Consider the following 25,433-nt stretch of genomic DNA (forward strand, 5'->3'; position numbering starts at 1 on the left):
TAAGCCCTAGGGTGAGTTCAGGGAAGGATTCTATCTCTATCCATTAGGAGCTTGCAATCTGATCACTGGGCTGGTTTGGAAGGGGCTGGAACTCTTAATGGATAACCCTACTCACCTCTGCTGACCTGCATAGAGCCAAGTTGGCCCCAGAATTAAAGACTGATTCTCATTTACACCAAAGCCTCTTTATACGACTCTAGAAGTGTAAAGGGACCTTCAAATGGTGTAAATTTGGGCCCTTTTCTCTAGAAGAACAGGAGAAAGGGGCCTTAGTATAAATGAGAATCAGACCCTAGATCAGGGGTTCTTATAACAAAATTTTTGGTGGCCTCAGAGTGTGGCCACCAACTCTTGCTGGTGGCCGCTCTGAAAAATTTTCCTAAAATGCTTAATTAACTTTAGGAAAATAAAATAAATATGCACATATACATGTCCAAATCATTGTAATTTATTTAAGGATGGTTTTGTTTGCAGACTCAATAATAAAAATAATGCAGAGTTGTCTCTATACTTTACTGGGCCTAAACAGAATAGAAACACAAATAAGGTGCTTTGCATGTTCTTGACTTTTGTTGTTGTTGTTTCTTTTGCTTTTTTGGTTGCTTTTTTTTCTTAAGACTTGCTAACTAGTAAGTCTGCTAGCTAACTGGGAGGCACTGAAAAGTGATATTAACAAACATAGAAATATCCCTTTTCACAGCAGACATACTCAGGCCCAGCAAGACAGGAGACAAATTAAGCCCTGGATGGGGAGGTGGGTAGAGAGGCAACAGAGTCTAGGGGCAATGGGAGGATGGATGGCAGGCTGGGGAGATAGTGGGAACCAGTGACGATGTGTGTGGGGGCGGGGGAGCCTGGGCCCAGCACCTGAAGCCAGAGTCTACTGCCATGTGCTTAGAGCCCGCCAACCCTCAGCTGGGGGGATGGAGTCCACTGACCCAGTGCTGAAGCCAGAAGCCCAAGTCCTACTGCCACCAGGAAAAAGGGGAACTCACACCCGCTACCTGCTTCTCTGGTGTTTGTGGCTCCAGAGGGGGGCAGGGCCAACCCCTGCTGGCGGCCCCGGAAGAGGAGCTACTGCTTTTCCTGTCCTGACCCCGCCAATCACCGCCCAGGAGCCTGTGGCCACAAGAAAAGACCCTGGTGGCCAATGGTCACATTTGAGAAATGCTGCCCTAGATAATATCAACTATCCACCACTCTCATAAAGAAATTAATAAACCAAACAAGTAAGATAGACACTATTTCTGTGAGATGTACAGAAAGTTTTGTGTGTTCTTATTTTCCCGCTACTGGTTCTAATGATTTGTGATTATTGTCAACTTCAGATCCTGATGATGCTGGTGCACAAATACAACAAAAATGCCATTTTAATGTTAAGCTCCAGTGAAACATGTGCACACTGATAGATAAGATGCATGTAAATAATCAACATTTGCTGAATGTAAAAAGACAAAATAAAAAGCAACAGATATGGTGTGCATATATTTAGCGTATCACAAACAGGGAGTAAAACAAAGAATATCACTCTATAATAAAGTATTCCGTATACCTTAACCTTGGCAGACCACTCAGTTAATAAGCCTGTTTTATGCTGTAACACAAGGGTACCTATTGTCTTTCATGTATTACTTAGAAGTTCAGAAAGCCATCTTATCTCAGTTCAAAGGGAAACAAATCCTTACCAGTTTCTGACCAGAAAGAACCTCCAAAAGGGCAAGTAGCTTAACCCCATCTTTGATATCTTCAAACAGATCATTGACCACCAAGGGGGGATTGCGCTGAAAGGTGAAAAGAAATCAGATATCATAACTAACAACACGGCTACTCTGTTAAAATAGAAAGGGACAGAAAATTAATCTGGTCTTTGTCAGCAATGGTTTAATGGGCCAGTTATCATTTGGCATTGCTGGCTCTGGAATGTAATACTAGATGCATTAATATCATAATGTAAGGACCTGAAATAAATCTACTGCCCTGCACAGTGAAGGCATGAAATGTTGAACATATAGGGCCAGATCCTCAGCTGATGCAAATCAGCATAGCTCCATTGACTAGCCCGTAGCATCCAGGTAAAAATGACAAGAGGGATGGAGAGTGAAAGGTAGCTATATGCTGCATTAGTGAGATATGCAGCTGCCGAGTTAGTCCCACCTACTAGCAGCATTAAGGTCAAAGAGAGGAATAGTTACATGTTCAATTTTCATGCTCAGGATCACACTTCAGCTTAAGTCTGTTCATGCACAATAATTTGCATTCCCACAATTTGTCCTGTTTTTGATCCTGTGTTCTTGAGAGGAAGGGAGTGTGCACACAAGACTCTTTAGATGCTCCACATGAAGGACTATGCGTACTTCTTAATCTTATTAATAATACCCATGCATAGCTTCCACATCCACTTGCACTGAACACAAAGACTTGCAGGATTCAAGGTTATTATACAGATGTGCAATGTAAAAAATAATATGGTGGCACCTTGAATATTCTTAAACTTTAAGCCCACATCACTGACCCTTTACCTTAAGTCCCAGCATTGAGTGAATGTTTACAATTTCAATAATCACTACTGATTTCCAAACCTAAAAACATCTTTCATCTACATTTAGATTCACCATCATTTTTGCTGAAGAAACCGCAAAATCTACCATTCTTATTAAGAATGCTAAACTTGGGAGGAATCTACAATGTTGACATGCCCATTAAGAAACTATTAATTAAGGTCAAACACACAATTCCTGCATACAGTATTACAGCCATATTTTGATTTATCTCATATTCCACCTAGTATTCAATATACTACAGGAAACTGTCTCTAAACCTGAAACATACGACTGGGTGAGTAGTATGAAGGGAAGACAAGGTGTGGCAGGAAGTGTTTAGTGTGCTGGGGCTGTTGGAGTCACAGTACTACTTTTACATTGCTGACAGTTGTTTCAGAAGATTGCCATATTCCCTCCCCCCCCCCACCCTTTCTCCTCGAGGCATTGCAGTTCTCCAACACTAAGTTACTCAGAATATCAGTTCCCACTCATGACAAATTACTGTAACACATGCTATTAAATTTTCAGAGACAACAATGATAATATTGAAAATATACTTAAACAGATTTTGTTTCCAGATATTTTGAACGATAAGATGTCATCATTAAACTCTACTTTCTCAACTGCTTTGACACTTCTTATGCCATTTTATGTAACTCTATCAGTTGGATAGTACAATAACAATTTCATGCATTTTCCCTAACCTAGCACATCAAAAAATACTGAATACTGAAATCCTGGACGCACTGAAGTCATTGGCAAAATTCCCATTGACTATACTGAAGCCAGGATTTCACCTCAAGTTTGTAAGCATCCACATGTTTTGTTGCTGCTGATTGTCTATTAGACATACACAAGATGGAAATACCATATAAATAACAAAATTCAGTCTTCACTGTTTGTAAAATCTAGGAAAAAACAAAAAACAAAAAAAACAAAAAACCCTGACTTCACAGAAGTCATGAAGGGCAACAATTGTTATAGTGACTAAACAGATAAATAAGTGAGAACATAACCTTTGAGCATCAGGGACTAATATATACTAAACTGCAAAAGAGGTGCCTACTTTGTTTTATGGTTACATCAGATGTACATCTGAAAAATCACACTTGCACAACCAACTTGATGTACTGCTCTTGTATAGTTCATACAGAAAGTAACTGAAGAACCGGAGATAAAAAAGGAAGCATTTCCCTTCAGGAGCAGTGACGATATAACAAAGCAGGAAAAAGCAAAGCATCCCTGTTGTAGCCTCCAACATTGAAAATACTCTCCCTTTGTTGTTTAATCTAGATTATCTATTTCTTCTATGAAAAAAATACTTTTAGCATTAAGTGAAAAGAACATTCTTCTGTTGAAATGAGTCTTTGTACATTTAAGATTTGTTATGTGGTTATGCTCTTACAACTACAGTAAGAGAACTGCAGGTTTCCTTTAGATTACTGTACAGTTGTGTTGTACAATTTAAAAAAAGATGATCAGAATAACATGTAAAGTTCTTTTCATTCTGATATGCTAGTAGTATCAGATTAATGAATAATTTTGTTTAAAGAAAAACCCTCTGCTTACCACACTTACATTTCTACTAATACCCCTGATGCTAGACCAAACTCTTCCTCACTGTGACTCCAGTGAAATCAATGGAGTGTCAAAGTTAAAGTAAAAATGGATTTGTCCCAGGCAATCTTGTATTACATGCTACAGATATAGATACAATTCATTTCCCTCTGTGTTGTTTTTTCCTTTGTAAATTTTGAAGCAACATTATACTACTTTCAAGTATTTGGATTTAGCAGTGAAAATAATGATCCATAAGGGTGGTCATCACATCAATAACAGTGGGTGAAATCATGTCATTTTGCCATTGACTTCAATGAAACCAGGATTTCTCCCAAAAAACTTTACTTCTAAAAAGCTATGCTTTCCATGCAAACTAAAGCTGTGAAGACAGATTTCATAGAACTTAGAAAAGGAGGCAAAATATAAAGAGTGCTGGAAAAGATGAGAAGTGGCAAAGAAACAACCAAATTATTGACAGCAAAGATTTTGAGACCAAATGCTGAGAAGTAAGGGAAACCACAACAGTTCCTCTTAAATCAGGAGACTGCAATTCATCTCCTGCTGGTGCTAGCTGGTAAATATAAACCTGTGTATTATATTGAGCAAAGTTGTCTTCTTTTTTCTCTTTACAATCACTCGCAGTGCTTAGCAGAGCAGAACACATGCATGGAAACATAAATAAAACCAGTACAAAAGGGAAGCAGAAAACACAGATAAGAGATATATGAACACTTAAGAACTAACTTTCGGGCAATGCACTATTACTAGATTGGTACCATTACCTCTTAGATTGGAAATTAGGTAGGTAGCTTGCTTCCTAACCCAACACGCTTGGTGCAATATACGTCATAATGTAAAGTCCTCTACCGCCATTAAAATGTTGACCTCTTTTTAAAAGAGAAAAGCATGTAAGGAGGGCCCGTTTAAAAATAAAGTGTGCATAGCTAATAACTCAAGACTCTTTCTTCCCAGCGATAAGTAAATGACATAGCAAACTTTTTTCCTTCTGTTTTTTGTATGCTGCTGTGGTCGCACTGCATTAGTTAAAACATTACTGATTTAGCGGAAACAAACTTAAAACTATAAGGCCAAATTCTTTGGCAGCTCTTACTCAGAGTGCTCACTGACTTCCGTCTGTATTCTGGTTATATTGGGGCAGCGTGGGGTGACATGAATTGGGGTTTTGCCTGAGTCAGATCTAAGTCAGGACTACAGGATTTGGCACCCTGCATTTAGAAGCATCTATAGGTGAAGCACGTATATATATAGTCTGTGATATTTAACGGCAAAAAAATTCAACACGCACATCAATCCATCTCCAGCGTGTCTATTATCAATATACAGTGGTCACAAACTCAACATTTCCCACACTTTTATGCCTGTAATACCACAATTATCTCCTGGAGTATTTCATGCCAGTGTGAGAATGGTTAGAAAATGTTGACTTTTTAATGGCAATCACTAACTCTCCTTTTTAAGGTTGCTGTGGACATCTTATTGTAATTCAGCTCCGTGTACCTATGAAATTCAGTATATCCCAAATAGTATGCACAAACTTCCTGACACTTAGAAGTTTTTAGATATTTATTTATATATTATTGTATATGCACCACTAAATATGATAGCTTAAATAAAATTCCTGTTTTTCATGGAAAAACTTTCCATTCAAACTAACATAGAGTGATTCTTCTGCTATAATAGATAAGTATATGTCCCTTGGCCTCATATGTAATGTCAATTTGAATAATGTGAGCCAGTTAATATGTACTTTTTCCTTGGTAGTCTCCAAGTGAGAAAGTCATTACCTTTTGTTAAAAATGTGAATAAAGTTAAAAGCTACTGAATACTATTTATACAAGAGATGGACCAGAACTTAACAAATATTCCATCCAACTACCAGTCTGTACTGTCAAAATGTTAACATGAAATCTGTAGAAACATGTGGTACAAACATATCTGAACTTTAAAAAATATTAGCTCTATATACAGACACTGGCTTTGTGATTGGTCCCTACAGCTACAGTGACTGAATCAATAACATTGACCTTAACATGCCATATGTGCTAGAATTATAGAAAAGTTAGTGTTGATATAATATATATATACTTTGCTCTTGCTTTTATACAGTACTTTGTTATACTGGAAGCAGTAAGCAAATAACAAAGGCCTTGTCTTCATTAGGAAAAAGGGTGTATTTTTAACACATATTAACTAACATACATTAAAATCCTAGTGTAGCCAAGTCAAGTTGTAAACATAATTTTCCTCAATCAGCTAACATGTATATAAACTACAACTTGCCTTGTCTATACGAGGATTTTAATATATCTTAGTTTGTTAGCTGATGTGTTAAAACACACCCTCTTTTTCTAATGAAGACAAGGCCTTCGGTGTCTGCTTACTTCCTCCAAAATATCAAAGCAATAGCAAAGCACACATATTATATCAACACTAACTTTTCCATAACTCCAGCACATATGGCATGGTTACACTTGTGGTAATAATTATATTTAAGAGTGGCTGTGAGGAGGCAAGACATGAGTGGTGAGGCACACTCACCACAAGTAAATTCATGAGCGCTGTGGGAGGCATATGAATTAACTGGGAAGCTTTTTAAAGGTTAGCAAACTGATTTTTTCCCATACTAAGTATTTTATTTAAATATAGATTAGAACTGATCACAAATGTAACTTAATGTGGGAATTTTTTGGATAATCCTATTGCTCTTTGAAACTGGCCTCTCGTTTGTGCTAATATTTAGAAAATTTCTTTGAACAGTGAAAGCAATACAATTTAGAGTATATCAATTAATATACTTAGCATGTAATTATTAAACTCAGAAAAGCAGATTTTTAAACAGCCTACAAACTGTAGTCTCTCCTCTCTCAGAAGTATTAAACTGAGTAACAGAAAACTTTTTGAAAAACCCAGACAAATATCATGGAACAAACAAGACATTTGATAAACTTCTCTGTTTTGTCCTACTGTTTTTTGTTGCATTGCATCTCCTTTTCTGTATTTTTCTATTGTCTCTCTAAACTGTAACTGCTTTGAATCTTTCTTCACACCTATGAGTACACTGCCTAAAAAACAGTTAGTGCTGTACAAATGAAAACAATAGTGTTTTGCAGTTCCTCTGTAAAATGATCTGTAGAATGTTGTGAGACTTCCGTTACTAAAATAAGTGGTAGCTGAATTTTCAAATAGCTTCAAAACTGCATGAGCAAATCTGGCACATGCACTCGCTTGCACAAATTGATATCTGGGTGTGCAATTACCTGATTTGTTTGTCCTGATTTGTCTGAACAAGCTGATGTGCATAATTTCAAAGGCTGTTTTGAATATCTGACCTTTATTCCTCAATGCCAATTTAAAGGATTTATCCTGAAGCCTCTAGGTCACATGCCCCCTCTCTAGAGGCATGCTCATAGCTTTTAGTGCCATCTGTGTGAGTAAAGGCTGCAGGATTAAGCCCTAGATTTAATGTGGCAGTTTTCTTCCAAGGATATCTTTAACCAATGGTTTATTATTAAAGGAAACATACCATAATTACTGAAGCAGGAGACTGGGAGTCAAACCTCCTGGGTTTTCTTCTCAACATTAGTTTGTTTGTTTTTTGGCTTATTACGTGACTCCATGCAAGTCACTTAGTTTATCCATGCCTCAGTTTCCCCTTTTGAAAAATAAATATAATAGTACCCAATTCTCATGGTTACTTATCTAATAGATGTAAACTATTCAGCTCCTTGTATGAAGCCACTACATACTCTAAGTGCAAAGTATTATTACAATTAAGCTCACAGTTGACTAGATAAGACCTTGTTATGGTCTCAAAAATTCAGTAACTATTATTATAGATGACAATATCTATTCTTGTTTTTTTTCTATTTCCTTTTCTTTTCTAAATCCATAGAGAGTCTTTTTTTCAATTTACAACCCTGAATATAGAGATACATATATAGGTACAACACAACAATGCAGAGTAGTGTTTCATAAATATATCCTAAAAACCTTTCCATTCTTAGCTTTATTTTGGTTTATTATCCCTCGTCTGCTTTTATTTTAGGATGCTCTCCATTCTCCTTTTTATCTAATTATTAAGTGAACCATATTAGTTCAATTGTGTGGGTGTCTGTTTCGGAAAGTAGCCTGTGCTGCCTGACACTTGGTAGCAGAAGTTAGATAATACTGCAGGTATTCCTGGATTTGGGGGAATGAGAAGTTACTTACTGTGTAGAGTAACTAGGGTTGTTTGAGATGTCCCTATGTACCTCATGAGCCAGAGATGAGAGGTTTTTTGGCCAGCAATACCCCTGGGCACGCATGTGCTCTTTCAGACCTCGTGCTTTGAAGTGAGAGCAAATGGGATGAGGCCCACCAATCGTCATTTGGTTCCTTTTCACTGCAGAATCCCTGGAGGTAAGGATTTTGAGTTAGAGGGGATGGAAGGGCAAGTTGTGGAATCTGCATATGGACAATAGATCTTGAAGTACTCCAGTTACTGTACACAGTAAGTAACTTTTCCTTCTCCTTCAAGTGCTTGTCCCTAGGCACATTCCAATGATGGTGACTCCCAAGCAGACATTTTGTTAAGGAGATGGGATCTTGTAGTAGTTAGGTAAACAATGAGTGAAGAAGGGTTTTATCAAATGCAGCATTGGAGCTGGAGGCTTCAGTCAGGGCACAGTGTCATGTAAACATGTGGATTGAAGCCTAAGTCACTGCTTTACAAATGTCCAATACTAGTAAGTTTTGCAGTGATGCTGCTGATGCAGTTTGGACTCTAGCAGAGTGACCTCTGATTGTGGACTGTGGATCTACCTTGGACACCTTTTAGAAGGTTGTATTGCAATTGGAAATCCTGTTCAATACTCTCTGGGATAAACTGCAGAGTCTTTCGTTCTTTCTGCAGTAGAGACAAACAGTCCTGGTGATGTTCTAAAGGGTTTTGTTCTGTTTAAGCAGCAAGCCAAGACTCTCCTAATGTATGCAACATTGCCTCAGATCTGGCTGCATGGATTTTCGGGATGAATATTGGTACATGTATTTGTTGATTCAAATGGAATACTGTCACTAGGGAGTATTCCAGTTGGGAGAAATTTAGGGTGTATTCTCATGAACACTTTGAGTGGAACACCGTGTGTGGCGGGGTCAACCATTAGTGCCTCAATCTCTCCCACTCTTCTGACCCAAGTTATAGCAACTAAAAATGCCATCTTCATTGACAGGCGCAGCAGAGAAGGAGCCCATAGGTTTTGAAGTGTAGTCTCATGAGGGCTGTAAGTAATAGGTTTAAATCCTGTGGGAGTACAGGTTCCTTGACAGGCAGGAACATTTTATTAAACCCCTTTGAAAACCAAATTACTGCTGGATGGGAGGAGACTGTATGATCCTCCACTGGCAGATGGTGAGCTGAAATCGCTGCCAAGTGCACTTTGAAGGGACTGATGGAAAAGTTCTTCCTTTTTAGTTATCAAGTAACTATTTGAGAATCTGTGGAATTAAGAAGTGACAGAATAAGTTTTGGTGGCACCAGGGGGAGACCCTCAGCTATTTTGCCAGGAAGTTCTCTCCCACTGCTTGTTAGAACTTTTCTAACCAGAGAGGAGGAAGCCTGCTATACCAATGACATCCATCCAGCTGTCATGCTGTGAGATGTAGGGACGTTAGATTCAGGTGTAGAATCTGTCCCTGGTTCTGAAACAGCAGATCTGGGAGTAGAGGTGTGGACCTGAGCTGAGATACTGACTGGTTCAATAGCTCCCTGAACCAGAACTGTCTGAGCCAGGCTGGAGCTATGAAGATTAACTTTATCAAGGCCTCCTTGTGTTTGCAGAACACTCGGGTAATCAGAGGGGTCAGGGATAAGTATTCATCAGGTCTCCTGACCATGGTATGAGGAACGTGTATTCTATAGAGTCTTGACTCATCCCTCTTCTTGAGCAGAAGTTCTGACACTTGGTATTGTGATAAGTGGCAGAGGTTTATCACGAGATCGCCCCAAGCCATGAAGATATCTGTCAGTATCGTGTCTTTGATTTCCAACCCATGGTTTGGAACAAAGCATTTGGCCTATGAAACTGTAGGCTCGCTGAGGAGTTGGCGCTCTCGCTCCTTTAATGTGAATCTGAATTGTTTTGCCTTCGCATTGACCACAGTGATTATGAAGCAGAATGGGATACGGTGCAGTAAAACCATTTCACAGCCTGGGGTGGTACTTGGTATTTCCTATCTGCCTTACAAGAGGTAGGACTGAAACCAGCATCTGCCACAGGGTTCTGGCAGGGTCAATGATGGCCTCGTTGACAGAGAGGACTATCCTTCCTCCTGAAGATGCCCGGAATATGTCTACTAACTTGTGTCTTTTTGTACCTGCTCAACAGGATTCGGACGGTCTCACCCATCCTTTTTAATGGGTCTTGGGAACCCTTAATAATCAATCTAGTTGTGGGGCCTTGGTTGGTACTATGGCCTCAAGAGGGGATGAGGATAGGGTGACCAGTGAGGGAAGTCACTTCCTGATGCCTGCTCTTCCATCTCCTTCTCCTCTGTGTGGCTATACTGGAAGAGGGAGGGGTAGAGAACCACAGGCCTGGGTTCTGCAGGCCCCAGTATCTCTCTCGTAAGAGCTGTCTAGACTATGTAAGATGTGGAGGGTTGTGGCGAGAATCTGGTGAATAAAGACGTCACTGGCATGGATCTTCCTCACCTTCTCTCTCTGAAGATGAAACAGACAACAACGCATATGCCTGATTCATAGGCAGTGCTATGGCCCTCAGTGTGATAGGGACTGACGGTGCCGAATTGATAGATGGAGTTGGTGCTAACTGTAGTACTGAAGGTGACAGCAAGGGGGACTGTGGTTCCATTTCCATCAGGCCACATACCTGAACGATGCTGTGCAGGGAAGTGTAGATAGGTGTGCTGGAGCCAGAGTTTTCTCAGGGTGGCATCGCAATCCTTGTAGTGGCAATAGTGTGCTCCCCTGGTTGGCCTGGTTCAGGTGCCAAGGGAGTTGGCATTGGGGCTGTTGAGGTAGACGGTGTCAAGGTTGGTGCTAAACTTTTTCCCAAACTCATGGATTTTGTGCCAGATGTTTTGTGCCATCAAGTAGGAACCAGCACAAGACTGAGTTTCAGCAGGAACCATTCTAGGCTGCGAAGTCCCAGATGATGTTCAGTGCCAGGGGAGCTTTTCATCTCAGAGGAAGCCTTGTTCAGCAATCTACCTCTGGGGCTTCTGGCTCCCTGCAGCTTGTCAGAGGATGACTCTGTTATTATGGCCATGGTTCTAGTCAAGGCTCTCAACAGCAAAAAGCTGGCACTTACCTTCTTGGGCTCTGAAGGTCCCTGTACTGGGGTGGGGAGTCATCTAGCAAGCCCAGGTTGGAAGTGGGTCTCATAAATTTAGTCATTAGGAAGACCTGAAGGTGGGCCTTCACGTGCTTCCTAACAGAGGAGCTGAAGGACTTACAAATAGCACATTTATTGGGAAAGTGTGATTCTCCCGAACAACAGAGGCACTCTGAGTGTCCATCTGAGGTTAGGATAATTCCTTCACATGAGGGGCAATGTTTGAATCTCAGAGAACCAGATGACGCCATACCAGTGACATATAAAACTCTAAGACTAAAAGCAACTGAACAACTATAATTACTGGTTAACTACGAACTAAACTGTAAAAGTAATAAGCTATCAACTATAATAGAAAGGCTGGCAGTATCTCAGACAGTCAGGGTTCCATCTCTAAGCCATGAGGAAGCGAGAGGAATTAAATGGCAGCTGGCAAGCCTCACTCTTATATGATCTCGCTACGGAGCATGAGGACTGAAAGAGTGCATGCATGCCCTACCGGTACTGCTGGCCAAAAAGACTCTGACTTCTGGCTCATGAAACACATGCGTACCATCAGTGGAATGTGCATAAGGACAAGCACTCAAAGGAAAGCTGACATTTCCTGACTGGTTAAGCCTGTGTCTAGTTTATTGCCTTTTCTAAAGCTTTGAAATTACTATTTTCAATCATCTTCTGCCAATGATAACATTAGCAGAAAAAGATAGGTCTTTTGTTTACTCTGACAGTGACCATCATTATTTCCTCTTCTTTAATCACTCAAGGCTTATCTAAAAATTCAGGACAGACACTGAAATGGAAAACTCTTGAGTAACTGCTGTCCAGAACTGCTGTACTAACTCAGTGTTGCAAATATTTCAATTTAGCTTTGCAGAACTATTGTTCTCCATTTTAAACTCAGGCCTTAGATAAATTCATCCAAATCAGGAACAGACAGCTTTCTCAAATTATTTCAGATATATTTTTACACCTGCTCTTAACAGAGATAAATAACCTAACTCCAAAAGTTTTGAAGTACATTCAAACAATCTGATTTTAAGGCCAAGCCCCAGTCCTGTGCACTCATGCATCTGCCTAACTTTGTGCTTATGAGTAGTTCCACTGTCTTCATGGGTCTTCTCATGCACAAAGTTAAACAGATAAGTAAGTCTTCACAGGATTGTAGCCTTAAACTTGAAATCATCTCAAGCTTTTCAGTTAGTAACTTTTGACTGGAGATTTTAAATATGCATTGTATACTGAAAGTATTTTCAGCGTATTTTTTAATCTATGTTTTATCTATTGTGACTGTTTCAGTGATATTCATCCTGAGCTAGAATCAAATAAGTAAACTAGAGGTAAAGTGATTCCATACCTCATTAACAATCCATGGAGATATCCATTCCCCTTTTTACTTTTATTGATAACTTTGTATAAACTTAAATTCTATAAGTTTAAAGATACATTCATTGACTTATGATTTCATAACTAAAAAATAAACCTAACCTTACACTGATCAACTGTTGCATTACACAAAGAAAACAAAAAACCTGACATTTCATGGAGAGTTATTAAGGACTCAGATACCACTCATATTCAACCCTCACTTACCAAGGTGATAGAGATGTTATAGATTAGACACACTTGATAAAATAAGATTAGACTAAACCACACTAAAATAAGATTAGATTAGACAACAGAGTAGATTACATTTCAGTGGGAGCTTGTGTCCAAAATAACAGTTGCCAACAATTAAAGAAAAATCCTTGGACCAGTCTGCAAATGGTACACCTGACAGACGGACAGAACAGATCTGATGCTCAACTGGCATGGCAGGAGGTGGGTTGCTGGGTTAGGGGAGCAGAAAGGATTCAGTAAATTAGGGAGGCAGGAAGGGGGATGCAGATCTGCCCAGTTACAGTAGTATTGTAGGAAAAGGTTCACTAAACTACAGGTAAGAGCTGAAGGATCTAATCCTTGCTTTTCTACTGAAGCTTTTAATATTTCCATTCACTTCACACCCTTTACTGACTAAGGCTGCATAACCCAGACTAAGAAAAGGCAACTATCGTTTACCCATTTTACAAACAAAGGAAACTGAGAGGTTGCGCAGAGTCACTGCAGGTAGAGCTGGGGACCTATGTCTCATCTACTTTGCTACACACTTTCAGAATAAATAAGTCAAATAGCCTGTATAACCCATGCTAATACTCTTACTGACTATTTGCCCCTCTCTGGTGGCTAGACCATATGCAGAGGTTTATGAGTCTGGTACTGCCTACATACTAATAGAATGATCCTGTAGTTCAAGGCCTGTGCTCAGATATCCCAGAGTTCAAACTCAGCAGAAGACCCAAGAAGGGCCTATATTAACTTAGCGATACTGTCCGCAACCATGAAACTATACTCTATTCTCAGACTCAGGAACTGAACCCCAGAATCCTGATGCCTAACTTTCTAGTGCTGTTTCACAAAGTCGTGTAATCCAGTGGTTATACTCTAGACAATCCTCACAGATGTTAACAGCATATATGTTAGCACTGGTCCGTGTATGATCTCATTTGTGCTCCCATCTACTTTTCTTACTCTAATGTCCTGACCACACACCAAGTGGCAGGACCTGCTGCCTTCATCTGAGGGTGAAGGTCCTTCATGCATCACTGTGTATTCCACTGTGGTTCTACAACCCACCAAAGACATTAGTTGTTGGCTCCTTCATGGTGTTGTGAGCATGGGCATATAGCTGGCACAGTTCACTAATTCCTCTGACACTTACAACATCTGCAATGAGATGGAGACCTGACACGTGCCTATCGCCAGTGTGCCAGGCTTCATCCTCCATCCAACTTGAGTACCACCTACTCCTTATGTTTAGGCTGCATTTCTCCACACACCTTCTTATTTTTTGTTTCCCACAGCCCCACTATATCCAGAGACCTTCTTGTAAACTGCCACCTGGAATTGCCCAAAATGGTCCTTCACAAGTGCTGGAGAAGGAATCTTGACCACAGGGAAGCTCTCTGTGACCATTTTCCTTGGCCTCACACATGCACCCAGGCACAGTCCCTCTTGACAGCATCTAAATGACTCCCTCAGCACGGAACAGTGGGCACTGCCTGAGTTCTCACTCAGTGTCCCCTCTGGCACTCTTTTACTGAATTTTTGGCCTCAATCCCAGTTTGAGTTTTGCCCCATAATTAGTTGATGCCAGGTCCTTTATTTGGTCCCTCTCCTTCACTGACGGAAACATGGTTGTCTGTATGGGAAGGCCCCTTTGGATAAATACACAGAATAAAAAATGGTGATACTTCAGAGAAAGGGACAGGATGAAATAAAAATGTGCTTGTCCTGTCACCCCTGTACTGTTTTTGCCAGTCATAGGATCATCTCTGTCTTTCCCCCTCTCCAACTGACCTTTTATTCCCCTATTGCCCTACTGTCTCCCACCTCACGTACAGACTCTCATTCACACAATCCTTCAGTTCACTGCTACTCGCACCCTCATCCACCCATTTCCATCACTCTCCTCTACTCATACCTATTATTCAAACCCATTCACTCACAGTCAACCCTGCCAACCTAACTTCCAGCTCAAAATCCCACCCCCAACAGCTCCTCGTCTCCCTCCAAGCCAACCAGCTCCTTCACAGAAACCCCTTCACACACAAACCATTCCCTTGGCCTAACACCCCTTCCTACCCAATCTCCAGAGCTCTGAAATCACACACCAGTTCTAAAATGACACTTCTCTTCCCCTCATACAATATCTTCAGAACACCTTCCACTCCACGCTCAAAAAACTCCTCCTCATGCTCTTAGACCTTCCCTGCTACACTCAACCCACCCATCCCAAGAGAAAAATGTCTACCCAGCCTCAGAATCTTCCCCTCCCCTCCAATCTGAAACCCCAGGCACAGAAATACCCACTTACCTCAGAAACTCCATCAATCCCATGTAATGCTGGAGCTCAGAAACTCCCCCTGACTCAAAGCTGGATCTGTAGAAACTGGAGCAGGCAGTATGTGCAGAGAGCCCCCTTACCTCACCTGTGAAGTTCTAAGACAAAGTAGCCATGCTGAGGCTCTGCACCTGCAGCCTATCTGCTATAGAGACTCCAGGTGGAGTTGGAACAGTTCCAGCACTACCAGGTGACCCTCAATAGCAGCCCAATGTACAGCCACCAGTAGAACCTTAAGGGGAGCCCCTAGTGCAAGCAGGTGGTTCTGGACACTACAGTGAGCAGCCACTCTACAGCTACTACAGTGTCTGACAGCTAGGACATTAGTAGTGAAGCTTAGCACCACCAACCCCTCAGGACTAGCCTCTCCTGAAACATTTATGATGTGTTATGCTTCAAATGATGTGATCCCTATTCAAATAATATTCTCAAAAATTAGAAGTTTTGTCTGAGTAAAGATGAAGGGCACTATCCCCCAGTTTCATTAAACAGTCCAGAGAGAACTGAAAGTTAAAGAGGAAGAACTAGGACACAAAGTACTCTAAGCCTGCAACAGAGAGGCAATGAGCCGCCATGCTCCCCATTCCTGCAAGCCCTTGGACCCACCTCTGCACCTACTCTGCATGACTGAGGCCCTGCCTGTTTTCAAAGGGAGAACCAGAGGTGGATAAGGGAGCAGCCACTCTCCGTATATTTCAGAGTGGTAGCCATGTTAGTCTTTATCAGCAAAAATAACGAGGAGTCCTTGTGGCACCTTAGAGACTAACAATTTATTTGGGCACAAGCTTTCATGGGTTAGAACCCACTTCATCAGATGCATGGAGTGAAAATACAGGAGCAGGTATAAATACATGAAAGGATGGGGGTTACTTTACCAAGTGTGAGGTCAGTCTAACAAGATAAATCAATTAACAGCAGGATACCAAGGGAGGAAAAATAACTTTTGAAGTGGTAAGAGAGTGGCCCATTACAGACAGTTGACAAGAAGGTGTAAGTAACAGTAGTGAGAAATTAGTATTAGGGGAAATTAAGTTTAGGTTTTGTAATGACCCAACCACTCCCAGTCTCTATTCAAGCCTAATCTGATGGTATGCAGTTTGCAAATTAATTCCAGTTCTGCAGCTTCAAGTTGGAGTCTGTTTTTGAAGTTTTTTTGTTGAAGAATTGCCACTTTTAGGTCTGTTATTGAGAGACCAAAGAGATTAAAATGTTCTCCTACTGGTTTTTGAATGTTATGATTCCTGATGTCAGATTTGTGTCCATTTATTCTTTTGCGTAGAGACTGTCCAGTTTGGCCAATGTACATGGCAGAAGGGCATTGCTGGCACATGATGGCATATATCACATTGGTAGATGTGCAGGTGAACGAGCCCTTGATGGTGTGGCTGATGTGGTTAGGTCCTATGATGGTGTCCCTTGAATAGATATGTGGACAGAGTTGGCACCGCGGTTTGTTGCAGGGTTTGGTTCCTGGGTTGGTGTTTTTGTTGTGTGGTGTGTGGTTGCTGGTGAGTATTTGCTTCAGGGTGGGGGGCCGTCTGTAAGTGAGGAGTGGCCTGTCTCCCAAGGTCTGTGAGAGTGAGGGATCATCCTTCAGGACAGGTGTAGTCCTTGTTGATGCGCTGGAGAGGTTTTAGTTGCGGCTGTAGGTGACGGCTAGTGGCGTTCTGTTACTTTCTTTGTTGGGCCTGTCTTGTAGTAGGTGACTTCTGGGTATCCTTCTGGCTCTGTCAATCTGTTTCTTCACTTCATCAGGTGGGTATTGCAGTTTTAAGAATGTTTGCTAGAGATTTTGTAGGTGTTTGTCTCTATCTGAGGGATCAGAGCAAATGCGGTTGTATCTTAGAGCTTGGCTGTAGACAATGGATCGTGTGATGTGGTCTAGATGAAAGCTGGAGGCATGTAGGTAAGTATAGTGGTCAGTAGGTTTCCGGTATAGGGTGGTGTTTATGTGACCCTTGCTTATTTGCACTGTAGTGTCTAGGAAGTGGACATCTTGTGTGGACTGGTCCAGGCTGAGGTTGATATCTTGGTCTCCTTGGGATTCCATTATGTTTGGTGTGAAAAATGCACTAGGATTAATGCTGCTAAAATCAAACTTCTGCAGTGACTGGTTTGTGATTTCTACAACACAGACACACGGGGATATTCAATACTTACCCTTTTGGAAAACACACCGCCAGGGGAGAGAGAAATGAGTACCCATAGAGCGGCATGGTGAGGCAGGCCCTCTGCATAGAGGTTCTATGATGTCCGCAGGAATGACTCCTGAATTTGTCATCATCCTATGCAGTTTGGAAACATGCCACAGAGCTGGCAACCCCCTCATGTGGGGAAAGAATTTCTCCAGATATCCATGGTGTCAAAGTCACAGATATTTTAACTCATTTTTCTCCTCCCATTGGTTTTTCCATGGGAGAATGACATGGAGCCCTGATTAAAGACTTCATGTTTTTCTCAAAACATGCATGCATAAATTTGGAATTGTGCTGAATACACACACATAACTTAACTTGTTAAAGCTAATTGTACCCATGGTCCTTCAGAGCTCACATTTATGAACTGAAAGAAACACAGATTTGTCTTTCTTAATTATCTTTCTCTGCAAGCTGTTTGCTCTCTTCTCTTCCACTCTTCAGGGTACAAAGGAACAATAGGCCATATCCTGTGGTCCATACTCAATTTTCATTCAGTCCTTTCTCGGGCAAGTTTTTCACTGAAACAAGAGATCCACAATCCAACGGCTGGAAGTTGAAGTTAGACAAATTCAAACTAGAAATAAGCTATACAGTTTTAACCACTGGAACAATTTACCAAGAGTCGTAGTGTATTCTCCATCACTGACAATTTTTAAATCAAGATTGGATGTTTTTCTAAAAGATCTGCTCTAGGAATTATTTTGGGGGAGTTCTATGGCCTGTGCTACACAGGAAGTCAGACTAGATTATCACAATGGTCCTTTCTGGCTTTGGAATTTATGAAAGGGGCTGAATAAAAACTATGCAAGGAGCTCAAGATTGGGCCCAACATTCAAAACAAAATGTATTTTTTAAAAATGTCTGAACACAATCGGTTAGTGGGCACATTTTCTAGCAAATCTAGGATTCCTCAGAGACAGGGTATGAAAATCTTACATGCCATGCACTTATACTTCATTACTTGGGTGGGTGTCATAAGAGAACAGGGGCAGAAGGGTAAAAAAGTATATGACTAAAGAGTGGAATCTAGGTCCTTTGAGAATTTTCCTAGTTCACTCAGCTTCATGGCAATCACTAGGCGTTTACTGACTGACCAATTTTCCCCTAGTCTGAGAGTAACTGCTTTGCTCTGAATATGTATCCATCACGAGAGACAGAACAAGTTCTTTACTATAGTAGAAGAAAGGAGCAGCAAAGGAGAAATCTGATAAAAAGAGATTATCCTCACTAAAAACTAAAAATCTTCCCAAGGCCCTCACTCAATTACAGATTTTAATTCTTCTCCAAAAGATGGTATAATAACCATTAAAACAGAGGTCATGGAAAATCCTAAAATCTAAATTCTACCCTGGAAACATTCATGTCCCAGTAAAGTAAATGGAACACATGCTTGGTAGGGTAAGGATGGTCTCTTTAGTACGCTTATACAATGCCTGACACAGCAGGACCATGGTGTAATAACAATAATAATTATAAATAATAACAATAGCAACAATATCAATAGCAATAATAAAATGCATATAAAGGATACAATCTGGCCCCAAGTGATGGCACATTGCATCTCTATGCATCATGCAGCAAAGGAGAACCAAACTAATCAGCTGGTACCAAAGGATTATAGCAATAGGATGATAAAATAAAGAAATAATATCCTAGGTTTATATAAGGCTTTTCATCTGACTCTTTGGTGGGGAAGAAATGCAAAAGGGCAAACCTAGGGACTTGCCATCCTCTGTAACATTTTTCACCCCTCTCACATTTGAAGAGCAAACATTAACTTTCACATATTTTCCCCCTGCACTACGGCCCATGTCCAAGAAGTGAGAGGGGAGGATCAGTCTGGTGTCATACAGTCGATGAGCATTTTACACAGAAACCACCTCTCCACTGTAATTCAGACACCTGTGTGGTGAACAAGGGTGTCACCTATGTGGGGGCAGACGGGAGAGGTATTTGTGTAGCATTGTTTGCTACACAAGATGGAGAAGAGGGGAAATTTTGGTGAGGAACACAACACAAAGCCCTATTTTTACCAAATGTGCATGAAGAGCAGATAGGACACTAGTTATAAATGCTTCTTCCAAAAAAAACCCATCATCCAAAACGTAATGGAACTTTAGGATAGATGCAGAGAAAACAGGAAGGAATATTTACAATGAAGTCCTAACAATAATTTATTTCACAAGTTAGTGTTAATTTTGAAATCTGCAAAACAAGGGCTGAACTCAAAGCGTTTCCTCTGGATTGGTAACTGAGCCAGAATTTGGCCCACAAAAAAAAATCAGTGTAGGATAAGTAATTAAAATAACTAACTTTAAAAAATAAATTAAAAATGTCAGGTAGGGAATTATGTATCAATGTTTAATCATTGTTTAATGCTTCTGGGTCATTCTCATGCTATGAGTACAACACTTGCAGAGCCTGATTCTCTTCTCAGACCTGTTTTACACAGGTGTAACTTCACAGATTCTAAGGCCAGAAGGGACCACTGTGATCATCTCATCTGACCTCCTGCATAAAATAGGACTTCTCTGAATTAATTCCTTTTTGAATTAGAGCACATGTTTTAGAAAAACATCCAATCTTGATTTAAAAATTACTAGTGATGGAGAATCTACCACAACTCTTGGTTAATTACCCTCACTGTTCCTCACTAGCTCCATGAATTTGAAGAAGTAGGTTTTTTACCAACAAAAGCTTATGCCCAAATAAATCTGTTAGTCTTTAAGGTGCCACCAGACTCTTTGTTGTTTTTATTAAAAAGGAACTAGCCCTAAGCAACTTTTCTGAATCAGCAGAGCTATCCGTTTCTTATAACCCAGGATAAAAGGCAGAAATCAGTTATGGTGAAAGTTTGAAGTATACATCCAAAAAAAGGCAGAAGATATCAACCTAATGTATCATGAAAATGCTATGCAGGCATTTATTGAGAGCAATAAGAAGCAAACCAATTAAACGTACAGTAACACTACAGGACTAGTCTCTGAACATAGCAAAGATAAATTATACACCCCTGAACCAGCCTGGCCCCAAGCGGCATTCACTCCAAGAGCAATCAGGAAGTGATACCACTTCCATGTTTTAAAATTATGGTGTATGCTCCCAAGGATGCTCCCAAGTGGAGCAGAAGCAGCACATTACATACTTGGCCTGGCCATACCCTCTTTCTGGCAATGTTTTTTGGTGTTTTTCCTATACATGAATTTTGCATCATTTTCAGTCTTTTGTAAGATTTTGGGGAGGGAGGAGTTGTCTAAAATCCTTCTCTCCATCCCTCTCTCTCTGTTGTCACCTTCTTCTCCCCTCTTCCTACTGCCCCAATGAAATAAGAAATTTGGGGTGTTGTCTGTCCCTTTTTTACTGCCACCATATAATTTGGGGGGTTGAAAACTTCTCTCTCTCCTATTCTCCTTGGCTTTGCCTGCCACTCCATGAGAATCCAAAGGTTTCAGCTGCTGCAGTACCTCAGCAGAGAAATAAAATAAAGGGGAGACTAAAATTGAAGTCCTCTAAGCCCAATGCAGCCCTGAAGCACAGCTAACAATATAGATGAGGGCAGTTTATTTTTCTGAAAAACAGGGACATGTCTCTCTTCATTCATCGTACAGGAGTGTTTTAGTGAACCCTGCCTGCACCTATTGAGGCGCTGGGGATGGGCGGGTTTGGCCCCACCCATATCTAAAGGACCCTCCCCTCAGCCAAAAGGGATGAGCCACTGGACCTAGGCATAAACTCTGCCTGCAGCTGAGGAGGCAGAATGAAACTAGGGTATCTTTTAGTGGAAGGGATGCTGCTCTCCAATTTACAGGCAAGCTGAAGACCTATTGTTACAGAACTATGGACCTTACTATGATCAAGAACATACAACCAGGCTTCTGGACACACCTGCCTGGGGACTGGTAATAGAAAACAAAGACTTCTATCTTTGGATCCCAAGTTTGATTCTGAGCCATGCTGATAGTGTCAGAAAGTCATTACCATGTAATGGCTGTTTGGTGAGCAATGTGGAATAGGTTGAAAATATCAGTCCAGTTCTTAGTGACCATATCATAATAGGCATCTTGTTGCAGGTCTCATAGACTTATAGACTTTAAGGCCAGAAGGGACCATCATGATCATCTAGTCTGACCTCCTGCACACTGCCGGCCAAGAACATTGCCCAACCACTCCTGTAATCGACCCATAACCTTTGGCTAAGTTTCTGAAGTCCTCAAATCAAATTACAGAGGATCCACCATTTAATCTAGTGTAAACCTGAAAGTGACCCATGCCACATGCTGCAGAGAAAGGTGAAAAACCCCAGGGACTCTGGCAGTCTGAGCTGGGGGAAAAATTCCTTCCTGACCCCAAATATGGCAATCACTTAGACCCTGAGCATGTTGGAAAACCCCACCAGCCAGACACCTGGGAAAGAATTCTCTGCAGTAACTCAGAGCTCTACCCGTCTAGTGTCCCATCTCCAGCAGCTGGGGATATTTGCTGTAGCAGTCACAGAGGGTCCACATGCCATTGTAGGCAGTCTCAATATACCATCCCCTCCATAAACTTATCAAGCTCAATCTTGAAGCTAGTTAGGTTTTTTGCCCCCACTGCTACCCTTAGAAGGCTGTTCCAGAACTTCACTCCTCCAATGGTTAGAAACCTACATATAATTTCAAGCATAAACTTGTTGATGACCAGTTTATATCCATTTGTTCTTGTGGCAACATTGGCGCTTAATTTAAATAATCCCTCTCCTTCCCTGGTGTTTACCCCTTTTGATGTATTTAAAGGAAGCAGTCATATATCCCCTCAGCCTTCATTTGATTGGGCAAAACAAAGCAAGCTCTTTGAGTCTCCTCTCAAAAGGTCGCAGCAGAGGTCACAAAATGAATTGGTATGGAGGCTGAACTACCATTTCATCCTAAGGCAAGAGCTGTTCTTTCTGGGACAGAGGACATCAGACTGTAGGGCGGAAAGTACAACACCTTTAACTGGTACTAAATTCACTTTAAACAGAAAAATAGATTTCTGCATACAGTACTTGTTGAATGCAGATGATCACAAAAGTTAGCTTTACTCATAACAAGATCTTTATCATATTTTCATTGTCCAGCACTTTAAAGCTCAGCATTTACAGTTTGAATAGAGCACACAAATCTCTGTAAAAATATTTCTGTCCTAGAAATCATCTGGGACTTGCTATAAAATGTTTCTAATCAGTTATTAAATGTATTCACTTGATGCCAGAATACCTAAAATGATGTGTGATTTCTTAGAAGAAAGGAAATAAAAACATTTTATTTCACAGCGTGTTGTTGTTTCTATTTTCTTGATAAACCGCAAATCAAAATCATTTTCACCTATGAATAGCAATCAATGTTTATTTTAAATTTAAGTACTTATTATAGGTCCATTATCAAGAAAGTTTCCTGACCTGTCAAGGTTCCTTCCCCACTCTGAACTTTAGGGTACAGATGTGGGGACCTGCATGAAAAACCCCCTATGCATATTTTTACCAGCTTAGGTTAAAACTTCCCCAAGATACAAACTATTTTATCTTTTGTCCCTGGAATTTATTGCTGCCACCACCAAGCGTCTAACAAATATGACAGGGAAAGAGCCCAATTGGAAATGTCTTTCCCCCCAAAATTCCCCCAAGCCCTACACCCCCTTTCCTGGGGAAGGCTTGATAAAAAATCCTCATCAATTTGCAGAGGTGAACACAGACCCAAACCCTTGGATCTTAAGAACAATGAAAAAGCAATCAGGTTCTTAAAAGAAGAATTTTAATTAAAGAAAAAGTAAAAGCACTTGCCAGCCGCGGATTTTTCTTTGCTGTGTAGATGTACCCTATGAAGCTGAACACCTAAGGGGCAGCTGGGTCAAGCTTTATCCTACTATACTTTGAGTGACAGAACCAACACAGCTCAGTTTGCACAATGTCCTGCTTTGTACAAGGCAGTCACACAGTATTTCCTCCTGACTGTAGTAGCAGCCGCTGTGCTACCCGTTTTTCCGGGGCAAGGGGTTTTGGCCAGTGAAGCTGAGCAGCTGTGATCCTACTGGCCATGCCACAGCTCCCAAAACCATTGTCATCTTATGTCATAAATATAAAGGGAAGGGTAAACACCTTTAAAATCCCTCCTGACCAGAGGAAAAACCCTTTCACCTGTAAAGGGTTAAGAAGCTAGGATAACCTCGCTGGCACCTGACCAAAATGACCAATGAGGAGACAAGATACTTTCAAAAGCTGGGAGGAGGGAAAAACAAAGCCTCTCTCTCTGTCTGTGTGATGTTTTTGCCAGGGACAGAACAGGAATGGAGTCTTAGAACTTAGTAAGTAATCTAGCTAGATATGCGTTAGATTCTGATTTCTTTAAATGGCTGAGAAAATAAGCTGTGCTGAATGGAATGGATATTCCTGTTTTTGTGTCTTTTTGTAACTTAAGGTTTTGCGTAGAGGGATTCTCTATGTTTTGAATCTAATTACCCTGTCAGGTATTTACCATCCTGATTTTACAAAGGTGATTCTTTTTAATTTCTTCTATTAAAATTCTTCTTTTAATAGTCTGAATGCTTTTTTTATTGTTCTTAAGATCCAAGGGTTTGGGTCTGTGGTCACATATGCAAATTGGTGAGGATTTTTATCAAACCTTCCCCAGGAAGGGGGGCTAACTTTGGGAGGATTTTGGGGGGGAAAGACGTTTCCAAACGGACTCTTTCCTAATAATATACCGGTTAGACGTTTGGTGGTGGCAGCGAAAGTCCAAGGGCAAAAGGTAAAATAGTTTGTACCTTGGGGAAGTTTTAACCTAAGCTGGTAAAAGTAAGCTAAGGAGGTTTTCATGCAGGTCCCCACATCTGTACCCTAGCGTTCAGAGTGGAGAAGGAACCTTGACATCTTGAAACAGATTAAATCTCTAAACATACAGATAATATGGATCCCCTTTTGAGGGGTCTCCGCAACCTACTTCTATCCTGATCAGCAGAACTGCAGAGGTTCCATTGCCTTACACCCTTCAGTGCCTAGTAGAGGTTCCATTGCCTTACACCCTTCAGTGCCTAGTTATCTGCAGAGGAGCAGGATTTGAGTTAAAAAAAGGATCATTACAACATGTTTATTACCTTGGCCAGATGAGTGTTGATCCATTTTGTGAAAGTCCTCTTTTGCACTGCCTCTTGCTCATCTGAAAAAAAAATGGAACCAATGTGATTAGACATTGCTAAAGCTCACTGGGGAGTTACATGATGGGGGGAACAATGTTCATTACATATCATGCAACAGCTCCACAAATGTCACTTTTTCTTGTAAATCCTGTTAATTTTGCCTGTAATTCCTCTGTAACAAAAAATTGTATATTCTCCCAGTAATGTCCCGACAGTTGTTTATTAGCAGTGCTTCACAGCAATGTTTAAGTATCATACTTTCTTTGTGTTTTGGGAGAGAGTACAAATCGAAGTGCTTAAGTTAGACTCCTAAAACCGTGTTTAGGCACTGAAAAAAGTGGCCTGATTTTTCAAGGTGCTGAACACTCACAACCTCCACTGTATTTTGCATCTCTGAAAATCAGACCACTTATTTAGGTGAACAACTATGGATTTAGAAGCCTAACTTTTTGGGACACTGCCAATATCTGACCAGCTGACAATGCACCCTAGCAAGCAGGAGCTGCTGGCATATCCAGTTTCTACAGCACTCTTGCTCTTTGCACTGGCCTAAGGAGCATGTCTGACATTACAATGAGCTCTGCCAATTCTCAACTGGTCCCTTGCAGGTTGCTGCCAGCTGATACAGCTGAAAACAGTTTCTGAACTAACTGTTGTAACCTATGCTGGGGTTACAGCTGTAAAAAGGAGAGAATCA

At 40.8% G+C, this 25,433-nt stretch overlaps 1 protein-coding gene across 1 annotated transcript in view; it reads right to left on the bottom strand.

The window, feature by feature from the left end:
* SYNE1 (spectrin repeat containing nuclear envelope protein 1) overlaps positions 1–25,433 on the bottom strand; it is a 483,717-nt gene that overhangs the window by 386,194 nt on the left and 72,090 nt on the right. The window contains exons 2-3 of the mRNA XM_077812159.1: positions 24,695–24,756; positions 1,686–1,781 (exon numbers count right to left, since the gene is read on the bottom strand). Coding sequence (XP_077668285.1) covers positions 1,686–1,781; positions 24,695–24,756 — 158 coding nt within the window. The remainder of the gene's footprint in view (positions 1–1,685; positions 1,782–24,694; positions 24,757–25,433) is intronic.

Source organism: Eretmochelys imbricata, chromosome 3, assembly GCF_965152235.1.
Source record: "Eretmochelys imbricata isolate rEreImb1 chromosome 3, rEreImb1.hap1, whole genome shotgun sequence".
Lineage (NCBI taxonomy): Eukaryota > Metazoa > Chordata > Testudines > Cheloniidae > Eretmochelys > Eretmochelys imbricata.